The 14142-nt window shown below is 38.0% G+C and overlaps 1 protein-coding gene across 26 annotated transcripts in view; it reads left to right on the top strand.

The window, feature by feature from the left end:
* PTPRD (protein tyrosine phosphatase receptor type D) overlaps window positions 1-14142 on the top strand; it is a 2959440-nt gene that overhangs the window by 2925051 nt on the left and 20247 nt on the right. For all 26 annotated transcript variants that reach the window (XM_077249189.1, XM_077249205.1, XM_077249204.1 and 23 more), the window contains 2 exons: window positions 4034-4319; window positions 4857-5035. In XM_077249189.1, coding sequence (XP_077105304.1) covers window positions 4034-4319; window positions 4857-5035 — 465 coding nt within the window. The remainder of the gene's footprint in view (window positions 1-4033; window positions 4320-4856; window positions 5036-14142) is intronic.

Here is a 14142-nt window from a genome sequence, read left to right as displayed (position 1 = left end):
GCGTCAGCTCTAGTTAGCGAAAAAGGGCAAAAAGTGGAAAGCAGAAATTAGAAGCAAGTGATTAAAGCGATGAGATGAATCAATGGACTAGGCTTTGATGAATGCCAATGTGTCTGGAAGAAACAAGGTAAAGGGGGACAACGGATCGAGAAATTGAAGAAACTGTCAAGTTTGGTGGAGGAAGCCTGATGATATGGGGTTGTTTAACAGCCAAAGGCATTGGATGCTTGACCAGGATCGATGGAGGTCTCATTGCTGAGCTATATGTGATTATCCTACAAGACGAGTTACTTTGTACACTCAAGCACTATGGGTATGAAAAGGATGACATAGTATTCCAGCAAAACAACGACCCAAAGCATGCGTCGAGACTGGCAAAGAAATGGCTCAGTGGCAGTCCTATTTTGGCCCCCACAGTCCCCAGATCTTAAACCAATTAAAAACTTGTGGGTAGAATTGAAGAAAAAAACTGTATACATACCCAAGTGAGTCAACTAGTATGCATCAACTTTTGAAATGTGTAGAAGTGACCTGTGATCAGATTTCAGTTGAGACTTGCTTGAATCTGATCGAGAGCATGCCCAGAAGGATTCAGGCAGTGTTGAAAGCCAAAGGTGGATTTACAAAATACTAACAGAATAATAAAAATTAAAATGTAGATTTTTAAGAGCAAACCAGTAACAGTGCAGTGACATGACAACAATCTGCATAACTAATTATATTCTAAACAGTTTCAAGTGAAATTTATGTTTGAGATAGCCAAGATGATTGTCTATAAAATAATGGTAGTCTCACGTTCAAAGCAGTAGTGGATGGTGAAATGTGGAGCCTGAAAGTGAAAAGCTCAAAACATTGTTACCCTTTTTGCTTGTCAGTGTACAGAATTTGCTTACTTACGTACTTTTCTCATGCCTGTAATAAAAAATTACTTCAGCCTTGGGCCAGTATTCTGCTCCACTTTTGGAGCCTGTTAGGAGGGCTACTCTTTACTAGTTTCAACCAGGCAGTTGAATATCTAATTGGGTTGTAAAGGTGATAATTTGGGCCAGCTCAAGCTTTAGATAGAGAAATGAACAAGTGCTACTGGAACCACTTCTTTGTGGTCCCCATTGCAGCTGTAAGAGCTTCCTCTTTTTTAGCATGCCTTAGAAATTAAAAAACTATATGGCTTCCACAAAAATGATGTAAAAAAATATTGACTGTATTCAGTGGGAACAGATGCTTGAAAATGACACTGGCCTAACTGGGATTTCAAATCGAACCTGTCACCAGGTTAAAGTGTCCCGTTTTTGCTTAATTTTATTCCTGTTGCACTTTTAATTATTCTTTTCTGTGTGTGTCTGTTTTTGTTGTTTTTTATTTTTTATTTTAGATTTAAAATCCGTCATACGGTTCCACAGATATGGACCTTGTTTTAGTGCTAAATTTTCTTGTCTTTACCAAGGGGGCAGTGCTCATAGGGTAATAATGTTGAGTCGCCTAAAAACACTCCCCCAGAAAATCCTTTGAGCCATGCCCCCATGGAGAAGCATAAAAATTAGCACTAAATAAAAGGGCTCATAATTATGGATAACTGTCTGACGGATTAAAAAACAAACAAAACACAGAATATTCCGGGGAGCCTCAGAAATAAAATAAGAGCAACCATTGGCTACTTTTTATTGTTAAACACCAGCGAACTATTTGAAGACCGTGAATCACAACTTATGGAGCAGAGAGAATTGTTGTGCACAATATGTCCATGTTCCCTCAGCTGTATACAGATAGCGAGAGTTCAGTACATTAGTAAAGTATGAGCATTGTTGCTGATGATTCGCTATAATGTCACGTGCACTTTATATACAATCTTGTTAGACATGTGTGCTTATCTACAGTATTGAAAGACATTTACAGCCAAAATCTCTATACTACTAATCCTCTATGTATTGATTTGCAAGAGTAACTTTGATATTTATGTTGTTGTCGGCTGCACTGGATCTTTGACAAAGCCCAGGCTGTACGTGAACAATACAATATTCCTCCTAGAGAATGAATCATTACTATGCATACCAGACTTTGGTGAAACGACTTGTTAAAAATGATTACTATGTGAAACAACAGTAATTCGAAACCTCAATCCCTGTGGTTTTCTCTCTTAATGATCAGATAACAGTGACTAATGCCATTTCTGGGTTACTGCGGCAAAAGTGTAAATGTCATCCTGGTATGTCACATCTTATTATATGAGTTCTCTTTGAAGCCATTAGCAAAGGTATCAGTTAGCATTTTCATGGCTGCACCAAGCAGTCTTAATTATGACACTGACTTGCGTGAATTCATATTAGAGCACTCGGAGGATCTGCACTTAATTAAGATGCTATTCTTTTCAGCTCCTGTAATCGTTTGATGAGTCTCTTTATTGGCCAAGTAACACAAAGTAGTATTTAGCTTTGAAATTTTGAGTAAGAGTAAAAATCATTTAGTTATGGAGGTTTTTTTTTTTCTGATTAGCAAGTTCCTAGCCATATGTTTTATGAAATCTAATAGATAATTAATGGCAAAGAAAATCTGGGAGTGTTATAATGGCCTATTACCTACACAGCTTTGTCAACTTACCATTGAAATAACAATGCATCTTTGGAGGTGGAAATGGAGAATGCTTATTAAAATATGATGCATTGTTCATTCATTCATTCTCCATAGGATTATTTGTAAAGACATTTGGCCCAGGCTCAAATTATTAATATTGCTAGAAGCTAGGGCTGTATTCATGTACAATATTTCAGCAATTCTACTTTAGGATATAATGTGCCTAAAAATCATGTTCTGACCTTGCGATATATTCCCAATCTTCCATCTTTATGTTTCGTTTGTGTCATAACGGTTATATTGCCCAAACCATAAAATGTCACCTGTCTGGTTTTATCAACTTTTGGAGTAAAAATATCCAGTTTTTGGAGGGTTAATCCAGCAACCAGAATCTCCCTCATTCCGGGTTCTTTGCAATCCTCGTCACTGGTACCGGCAATGGGTCGGTCTTCAGGCCTAAACTAATTTTCTACACAATTTTTCTCAGTTTGCAGAGCTCTGTATACAGAGCAGCATGACTCCCAAGTATGACGCCATATAAGATTCCATAATATGAAGCCTCTGTTGCTGCAGTGGTGTGTATAACGTCCAATTTTACCAACCCATTACCCACCCATCCACGCCCTTCACCATTCTATTGAATAAGTATTAGTTATAGTGTGAAGAAAGAAATGCTTTTCCAATAACTAATCCTTTCTATTCCTATAATAGATGTCAACCTATGTTTGTCCTTACAATAGCTAATTTCCAGTACAAAAGAAAATAATAGCTAGCGCATAACATCAAGAAAATATCTGTTGAAGAACTTAGACACAGTATATATAGAAATAGGTCTACCTATATATGATAGATTTCATGCACTATGACCGCACTGTTGGGAGTGCATCACGGTTCTTGGTGTTGCCTCCTTGCAATACTTTGTTTGCTTGTGTCATTTTTAATATTAATGCTTTATCGACACCTCATAAGTCCACAACGTACTTGTCCTGTAACTACAACTTCTTTATGTATATTCTTTTAGAGCTTACTGTATTATAAAGGTAGACTCAGTGGCGTAACCGAGGTGCAGATGAATTGTGTGGCCGCTACAACTTTCCTTGACAGCTGAAAGCTGAGATTTTAACTAGCCAGACTTGGGACAATAAGTTGATAGCTGTTCTAAAAAGATTTCTTACAGGTGTACATTTTGGGAGCCAATGCAAAAATCTCCAACAGAACCCCCTACTTTCATAATTAATAGTAGTAGTCTTTTCATATAGGCCCAATAGACCTTTTGGGCCTCTTTAGACTCCAGGGCCCATTTACAACTGCAACCATTGTAGCCACTTTGTCTCTGGTTCCCATAAACCGTTGTTTCATTGATGTTTTTTTTAAATAATTTTTGACTGCAATATAAATATTGAATTCATTGTGCTTCTATTAACTCCATTGTCAATTTTTGCATTTGTCTTCTTTTCTCTTCTAGTGCTGGAGTGGGCAGAACAGGCTGCTTTATTGTAATAGATGCCATGCTGGAGAGGATACGGCATGAAAAGACTGTAGATATTTATGGTCATGTGACTTTAATGAGAGCTCAGAGGAATTACATGGTTCAAACAGAGGACCAGTATATCTTTATCCATGATGCCCTGCTGGAGGCAGTGACATGTGGAAATACCGAAGTGCCAGCTAGAAACCTGTATGCATATATTCAAAAGCTGACACAGATAGAGTCTGGCGAGAATGTCACAGGGATGGAATTAGAATTTAAGGTACTATTTATTATGTGGCTTGAATTCAAATGTTTCTATTATCCATGAAATGAAACAATAGAGGTGTTGCCTGACGTGAGAGAGTCCGCTTCTTTTTCTCCTTTCATAGCACCACTCTGTCCAAACGTTAGGTCTAGTATTGCACTTCAGCCCCACTCAAGGGAAAATTGTTGCTTGGGAATGCTGTGCAATTTATGGGAAACATGTTCAAGCGTAAGATTGAAGAGAGGAACAGATTGATTTATACATTAAGTTTATAGGCTAACTTCACACAAACATATAGCATCTGTACTTTATCATCCCGGTTTCAGTCACAATGCCGCGTGCTATTTCGAGGCTCCCTAGCTGAACTAACAGTGTCATGAGCATATACGGTGCTGTTAGGTTCAAGAGTCAGCTAGATCGTCAGGTAGATGTGTGTAGCTGAATTACTTATGAAAATAATTGTGATAAAAATGTTTTTTTATATATATGTCTCCTAAAAGTTGCGTAAAGTGTTTTTTTTTCCTCAGTTTTTACTCAACTTCTCTATTACAGCGCCTCGCAAGCTCGAAAGCTCACACGTCACGGTTTATCAGTGCCAATCTTCCATGTAATAAATTCAAAAATCGCCTTGTTAATATTATGCCATATGAGTCCACAAGGGTATGTCTACAGCCGATCCGTGGTGTAGAGGGCTCTGACTATATCAACGCCAGTTTTATTGATGGATACAGGTAAGTGTGTTACTAGTCAACTAAGCTTTGCAGTTGTAGGCCTGATAGAAATTGTTTGATTTGTTGTGCATAAGCATATTTTAAGATTTTGGTTTTACACCCCATTAGCTCCAATACAATTGAAATATGTGTAGATGTCTCCTATGAATTTCACTAATTTCTTCCTATGTCTATATGTTTAATACTGTGTACTGCTTTAATTGAACATATATATATATATATATATATATATATATATATATATATATATATATATATATATATATATATATATACACACTACAGAGCAAAAGTTTGGGCACACCACATTTGCATTTTCTGTATTTTCATGACTATGAAAATTGTAAATTCACACTGAAGGCATCAAAACTATAAATTAACACATGTAGAATTATATACTTAACAAAAAAGTGTGAAACAACTGAAAATATGTCTTATATTCTAGGTTCTTCAAAGTAGCCACCTTTTGCTTTTATGACTGCTTTGCACACTCTTGGCATTCTCTTGATGAGCTTCAAGAGGTAATCACCAGAAATGGTCTTCCAACAATCTTGAAGGAGTTCCCAGAGATGCTTAGCACTTGTTGGCCCTTTTGCCTTCACTCTGCGGTCCAGCTCACACCAAACCATCTCGATCGGGTTCAGGTCTGGTGACTGTGGAGGCCACGTCATCTGGCGTAGCACCCTATCACTCTCCTTCTTGGTCAAATAGCCCTTACACAGCCTGGAGGTGTGTTTGGGGTCATTGTCCTGTTGAAAAATAAATGATGGTCCAACTAAACGCAAACTGGATGGAATAGCCTGCCGCTGCAAGATGCTGTGGTATCCATGCTGGTTCAGTATGCCTTCAATTTTGAATAAATCCCCAACAGTATCATTAGCAAAGCACCATCACACCTCCTCCTCCATGCTTCACGGTGAGAACCAGGCATGTAGAGTCCATCCGTTCGCCTTTTCTGCGTCGCACAAAGACACGGTGGTTGGAACCAAAGATCTCAAATTTGGACTCATAAGACCAAAGCACAGATTTCCACTGGCCTAATGTCCATTCTTTGTGTTCTTTAGCCCAAACAAGTCTCTTCTGCTTGTTGCCTGTCCTTAGCAGTGGTTTTCTAGCAGCTATTTTACCATGAAGGCCTGCTGCACAAAGTCTCCTCTTAACAGTTGTTGTAGAGATGTGTCTGCTGCTAGAACTCTGTGTGGCATTGACCTGGTTTCTAATCTGAGCTGCTGTTAACCTGCGATTTCTGAGGCTGGTGACTCAGATAAACTTATCCTCAGAAGCAGAGGTGACTATTTGTCTTCCTTTCCTGGGGCGGTCCTCATGTGAGCCAGTTTCTTTGTAGCGCTTGATGGTTTTTGCAACTGCACTTGGGGACACGTTCAAAGTTTTCCCAATTTTTCGGACTGACTGACCTTCATTTCTTAAAGTAATGATGGTCACTCGTTTTTCTTTACTTAGCTGCTTTTTTCTTGCCATAATACAAATTCTAACAGTCTATTCAGTAGGACTACCAGCTGTGTATCCACCAGACTTTTGCTCAACACAACTGTTGGTCCCATCCCCATTTTTAAGGCAAGAAATCCCACTTATTAAACCTGACAGGGCACACCTGTGAAGTGAAAACCATTTCCGGTGACTACCTTTTGAAGCTCATCAAGAGAATGCCAAGAGTGTGCAAAGCAGTCATCAAAGCAAAAGGTGGCTACTTTGAAGAGCCTAGAATATAAGACATATTTTCACTTTTTGTTAAGTATATAATTCTACATGTGTTAATTCATAGTTTTGATGCCTTCAGTGTGAATTTACAATTTTCATAATCATGAAAATACATAAAAATCTTTAAATGAGGTGTGTCCAAACTTTTGGTCTGTACTGTATATATACATGTATATGTATATTTATTTATTTTTTGTTTTGTTTACTTTGGTATGGATAATTCTAAAAGGAAGCTATCATCAGAAAATGATCTAATATTTTAATTATGTTTTTATGCTATATGTTCAATTTCCTGATCTATTTTTTTTTTAAAGTTAGTAATCTTGCAATATTTACTCTGACCACTGGGGCTTTTTTTTAGACTCTAAGGTTCAAATTACCCAAGGTTTCACCCCAGAATAATCTTGTACAAGCTTGTTTGAAAAGTTGCAAAATTTAGGTGCAAGTAAATTTTGCAACTTTTGCCATTTTCATGATAGTTTCTATCAGCTCTGCCAAAATGGATGGAGCTGGGGCGGGCAGTACAGGTATGTGGCATGTAATTCATGATGAGCTGTGGTGTTCTTTGTGCCAGAAACTTCAGTACCAGACCAGTGTAGCGAGCAGACAGTCTGTCATTACGTATCTTACAGGAGAAAGCCTGCTCTTAGCTATTGTTGGGGTATGTTCTTTTTTCCTTTTCATATTGCTGTCTGCTTATGATTGGTCATCATAATATACGGGAAGAAGTACACACCCACAAAGAAAAATCTATAGCAGCGCTCAGTATGTCTTATCCTAAACTATAACCTACATTTTACAAGCTAATATCCCTGCAAGGACGATGAGAAATTAAAGACAAAAAAGTTTTATTCAGCTCTAAAGCCACTATTCCATGTTGTGGTCAGTTTATCATGCTCAAACTGGTGAAAGGTCTTATTGAAAATTAAATTGCAGTATATTTGTGTTGCATAATATATACTATTGTTAGCGTTATTTTTTTTTTAAATAAATTCTTTAAATTTTGACTAGGGAAAAATGTTAATAAATCTCACAGAGAAGCTATTAATATTCACTGAATATACATTATGTAAATTGATTTTAAAACTGGAGTAAAGCCCAAACATTAGACCGGAAAATGAGCATAGACCCTCTTTCCAGTCCTTTACTGAATGTGTTTTGCAGTATCAGATATCTTTACATTTTTTGCAACCTATAACATAATTTGAAAACTAGGTCTCTAATGTCAAACCCAAACCCTTAAACATCACTATTAAAGGGTTTATCCAACTGGTAACAGGTAAGCAAGTATAAACTACCTGTCTGTTAGTTTGTAGGCCCATAGTAAAAAAAAAAAGAAATATTCCTGGATAAATGCTTTAAGTTAAACAGAAGTTTTCAGGAGTCGCATAGGTGATCTAGCTCATATTCGGGGCACTCTCAAAATTTAATTGGCATTACTTTTAAATATGTATATATTGGTACAGTTTTAATTATACTGTCTTTTAGCATATGACTACCTGATAGATTTTAATTATCAACATCATATTCTGTGACATTTAGACCCTTTTTTAACTATCATTTATCATCCTGTGGACAGGTTGTTTCAATGTCCCTTTATTAATCTACGACAAAACTTTTGATCATTCATGCTACCATTGATCTGATTGGCAATTAAATAAGATACAAAGATGAAAAGATTATAATGAATTGAGATGAGATTTCTTATATAACCCTATGCTCTAACTGTGGTCTTTTTCATAATACATTCCAAATGTTAGTTAGGAGTTGCTATGGATTTATACACTAAGACACATAGATGGATAGATAGGTAGGTAGGTAGATAGATAGATAGAAAAACAAGAGCAGCACTAGTATATACTATTCGGGTGCCATGATCCCCAGGTAGCCACCAAACCTTCAATATACCTCCAGAAATTGGAGGCAACATACCATTCAAAGTGAAAAAACTTCTGTTTAATGGCCCATCATGGTGACGTTTTTGTTCTTTAGTGAGGGCTTGAGAAAGGTTTTCACTAAAGAACCGAAGCGTTGCCATGATGGGCCACTAAACATAAGTTTTTTCACTTTGAATGATGTGCCGTCTCCAATCTCTGGAAGTAGTGAAAGTAGATAGATACACAAGCTCGAACTGGCCCTCCAGGGAACAGGTGAATCTCTCGGTGGCCCGTTTTAGCAGCAACTGTCACAACACACTTGATTCACTATGTAACAAATTAACTATCATATTATTATGTAGAAGCATAGTTAAATTTGTGAATGAGGGTAATGTTATATTTGTTTGTAGCTGAACAATGGACCCTCAAAGCCAATTATTCCTGGTAGCCCCTGTGCACTCCAGTATATAAGTCTGGCAAAAATTAAGAGACTACCACATCAAAACCCTGGCAGCCCAATCTCCAGATCAAGAGGATGATGGATAGTCACAAGCCATCAAGCAAAGAAGAACTGCTTAGATTTTTGTGCCAGAAGCAGTGTGAAAGACTAGTGGGAAAGCATGCCAAGATGCTTAAAAGCTGTGATTAAAAATCATGGTTATTCCACAAAAAAGTATTTCTGAACTATTTCTGAGTAAAAACATTAGTATTGTTGTTTCTAAATTATTATGAACTTGTTTTCTTTGCATTATTTGAGGTCTGAAAGCACTGTTTTTTTTAATTTTGACCATTTTTCCTTTTCAGAAAAAAAATACAAAATTTATTGCTTGGAAATTCAGAGACATGTTGTCAGAAGTTTATAGAACAAAATAATAATTTACATTTTACTCAAAAATATACCTATAAAGATAAAAATCTGAATAACTGACAATTTTACAGTGGTCTCTTAATTTGTGCCAGAGCTGTGTATATATAGATATATATCTAAAAATCTAGAAAAATTGGAGGCAGCACACCGTTTGTAGTGAAAAGGAGCTATTTAATCAGCCAGAAGGTAATGTTTCGGTCTCAACAGGAACCTTTCTCAAGCCTGTTGGGACCAAAATGTTTCCTTCTGGGCTGATTAAATAGCTACTTTTCACTACAAACGGTGTGATGCCTCCAATTTTTCTGGATTTTTACCATTGAGGTTTGGTATTTGCCTGGGAGGGCTTTGCACCCGGACTCTTTACTCTTTCTTTGTGCTGCTCTAATTTTTATATCTATCTATCTATCTATCTATCTATCTATCTATCTATATAGATATAGATATATATATATAGATATATATGTATATACAGTGGGGGAAATAAGTATTTGATCCCTTGCTGATTTTGTAAGTTTGCCCACTGGCAAAGACGTGAACAGTCTTTAATTTTAAGGGTAGGTTAATGTCAACATTGAGAGATGGAATATCAAAAATAAATCACATTGTATAAATTATATAAATATATTTGCATTTTGCACTGAGAAATAAGTATTTGATCCCCTACCAACCAGTAAGAGTTCTGGCTCCTACAGACCAGTTAGACGCTCCTAATCAACTTGTCACCTGCATTAAAAACAGCTGTCTTACATAGTCACCTTTATAAAAGACTCCTGTCCACAGACTCAATTAATCAGTCAGACTCTAACCTCTACAACATAGGCAAGACCAAAGAGCTTTCTAAGGATGTCAAGGAAAAGATCATAGACCTGCACAAAGCTGGAATGGGCTACAAATAATATATATACCATAAGTTAGATGCTGGGTGAGAAGGATACAACTGTTGGTTTAATTGTAAGAAAATGGAAGAAATACAAAATGACTGTCAATCGACATTGATCTGGGGCACCATGCAAAATCCCACGTCGTGGGGTCCTTGATCATGAGGAAGGTGAGAGATCGGCCTAAAACTACATGGGGGGAACTTGTTTATGATCTCAAGGCAACTGGGACCACAGTCTCCAAGAAAACCATTGGTAACACATTACACCGTATAGGTTTAAAATCCTGCAGTGCCCTCAAGGTCCTCCTGCTCAAGGAGGCGTATGTGCAGACGCCGACACTGACAGGGGGATGATGGTAGAAGGAGCGCAGCGCTCCTTCTCCCATCATTGAGATCATCTGTATCGGCTAATTGCCGGTACAGCTGATCTTCCGATGATGGCAGGGGTGGGGCCACTGCTGGCACCGGGCCCCCCCGCCTGCTCAGGGGCCCCATAGCGACAGAGCAGGGAGATCGATTCTCCCTGCTCTGCCGCAGAATGTAACTGTATTGGCGCCCTTAAATCACAGAGTTATATCACATAAAATACTTAATAAGTAACATTTCCCACATGTCTACTTTATATCAGCTCAATTTTGGAAACAACATTTTTTTTTGTTAGGGAGTTATAAGGGTTAGAAGTTGACCAGCAATTTCTCATTTTTACTACACCATTTTTTTTTAGGAACCACATCACATTTGAAGTCACTTTGAGGGGTCTATATGATAGAAAATACCCAAGTGTGACACTATTCTAAAAACTGCACCCCTCAAAGTGCTCAAAACTATATTCAAGAAGTTTATTAACCCTTCAGGTGTTTCACAGGAATTTTTAAAAAAGTTTAAAAAAAATGAACATTTAACTTTTTTTCACAAAAAATTTACTTTAACTCCAATTTGTTTTATTTTACCAAGAGTAACAGGAGAAATTGGACCACAAAAGTTGTTGCACAATTTGTTCTGAGTATTCTGATACCCCATATGTGGAGGTAAACCACTGTTTGGGTGCATGGCAGAGCTCAGAAGGGAAGGAGCGCCATTTGACTTTTCAATGCAAAATTGACTGGAATTGAGATAGGACTCCATGTCGCGTTTGGAGAGCCCCTTATGTGCCTAAACATTGAAACCCCCCACAATTGACACCATTTTGGAAAGTAGACCCCCTAAGGAACTTATCTAGATGTGTGGTGAGCACTTTGACCTACCAAGTGCTTCACAGAAGTTGATAATGTAGAGCCGTAAAAATAAAAAATCATATTTTTTCACAAAAATGATATTTTCCCCCCAATTTTTTATTTTCCCAAGAGTAACAGAAGAAATTGGACACTAAATGTTGTTTTGCAATTTGTCTTCAGTACGCTGATACCCCATATGTGGGGGTAAACTGCTGTTTGGGTGCATGGCAGAGCTCGGAAGGGAAGGAGCGCCGTTTGACTTTCCAATGCAGAATTTACTGGAATTGCAATGGGACGTCATGTCGCGTTTGGAGAACCCCTGATGTGCCTAAACATTGAAACCCCCCACAAGTGACACCATTTTGGAAAGTAGACCCCCTAAGGAACTTATCTAGATGTGTGATGAACACTTTGAAACCCCAAGTGTTTCACTACAGTTTATAACGCAGAGCTGTGAAAATAAAAATTCTTTTTTTTCCACAAAAATTATTTTTTAGCCCCCAGTTTTGTATTTTCCCAAGGGTAACAGGAGAAATTGGACCCCAAAAGTTGTTGTACAATTTGTCCTGAGTACGCTAAAACCCCATATGTAGGGGGGAAACCACCGTTTGGGCGCATGGCAGAGCTCAGAAGAAACGGAGCGCTATTTGGAATGCAGACTTAGATGGAATTGTCTGCAGGCATCACATTGCATTTGCAGAGCCCCTGATGTACCTAAACAGTAGAAACCCCCCACAAGTGACCCCATATTGGAAACTAGACCCCCCAAGGAACTTATCTAGATGTGTTGTGAGAACTTTGAACCCCCAAGTGTTTCACTGCAGTTTATAACGCAGAGCCGTGAAAATAAAAAATCATTTTTTTCCCACAAAAATGATTTTTTTAGCCGCAAAATTTTTATTTTCCCAAGGGTAACCAGAGAAATTGGACCCCAAACGTTGTTGTCCAATTTGTCATGAGTAGGCTGATACCCCATATGTTGGGGTAAACCCCTGTTTTGGCGCACGGGAGAGCTCAGAAGGGAAGGAGCACTGTTTTACTTTTTCAACGCAGAATTGGCTGGAATTGAGATCGGATGCCATGTCGCGTTTGGAGAGCCCCTGATGTGCCTAAACAGTGGAAACCCCCTAATTCTAACTGAAACCCTTATCCCAACCATAACCCTAACCACACCTCTAATCCGAACATGCCCCTAACCCTAATCCCAACCACATCCCTAACCCCAACACACCCCTAATCCCAACCCTAACCACACCCCTAACCCTAATCCCAACCATAATCCTAACCACACCCCTAACCCTGACACACCCCTAACCCTAATCCCAACCATAAATGTAACCCTAACTGTAGCCCCAACCCTAACTGTAGCCCCAACCCTAACTGTAGCCCCAACCCTAACTGTAGCCCTAACCCTAACTGTAGCCCCAACCCTAACCCTTACTTTAGCCCCAACTCTAACCCTTACATTAACCCCAACACTAACCCTAACTGTAGCCCCAACCCTAACCCTAACTTTAGCCCCTACCCTAACTTTAACCCTAACCCTAACTGTAGCCCCAACCCTAACTGTACCACTAACCCTAGCTTTAGCCCCAACCCTAACCCTAACTTTAGCCCCAAGCCTAACCCTAACTGTAGCACTAAACCTAATGGGAAAATGTAAATAAATACATTTTTTAAATTTTATTATTTTTCCCTAACTAAGGGGGTGATGAAGGGGGAGTTGATTTACTTTTATATCGGGTTTTGTAGTGGATTTTTATGATTAGCAGCTGTCACACACTAAAAGACGCTTTTTATTGCAAAAAATAGTTTTTGCGTCACCACATTTTGAGAGCTATAATTTTTCCATATTTTGGTCCACAGAGTCATGTGAGGTCTTGTTTTTTGCGGGACGAGTTGGTGTTTTTATTGGGACCATTGTTGGGACCGTGCCATTTTTTGATCGCTTTTTATTTCGATTTTTGTGAGGCAGAATGAACAAAAACCAGCAATTCGTGAATTTCTTTTGGGGGGGCGTTTATACAGTTCCACGTTTGATAAAATTGATAAAGCAGTTTCATTCTTCAGGTCACTAAGATTACAGCTTTACCTCATTTATATCATTTTTTTATGTTTTGGCGCTTTTATATGATAAAATCTATTTTATATAAAAAATAATTATTTTTGCATCGCTTTATTCTGAGGACTATAACTTTTTTATTTTTTAGCTGATGACGCTGTATGGCGGCTCGTTTTTTGCGGGACAAGAAGATGTTTTCAGCAGTACCATGTTTTTTTATATCCCTCTTTTTGATCGCCTGTTTTCCACTATTTGTTCGGCGGTATGATAATAAAGCGTTGTTTTTTTGCCTCCTGGTTTTTTTTTTTTTTTTTTAAATGGTGATCACTGAAGGGGTTAACTAGCGGGATAGTTTTATAGATCAGGTCGTTACGGACGCGGCGATACTAAATATGTGTACTTTTATTGTTGTTTTTTTATTTAGACAAAGAAATGTATTTATTGGAACAATATGTATTTTTTTTTATTTATTTAGGATTTTTTTTTT

The sequence above is a fragment of the Ranitomeya variabilis genome, chromosome 1 (genome assembly GCF_051348905.1).
Source record: "Ranitomeya variabilis isolate aRanVar5 chromosome 1, aRanVar5.hap1, whole genome shotgun sequence".
In the NCBI taxonomy this organism is placed as follows: Eukaryota; Metazoa; Chordata; class Amphibia; order Anura; family Dendrobatidae; genus Ranitomeya; species Ranitomeya variabilis.
Note: the sequence above shows the minus strand (reverse complement) of the source record. Positions and strands in the feature narration are given on the sequence as shown.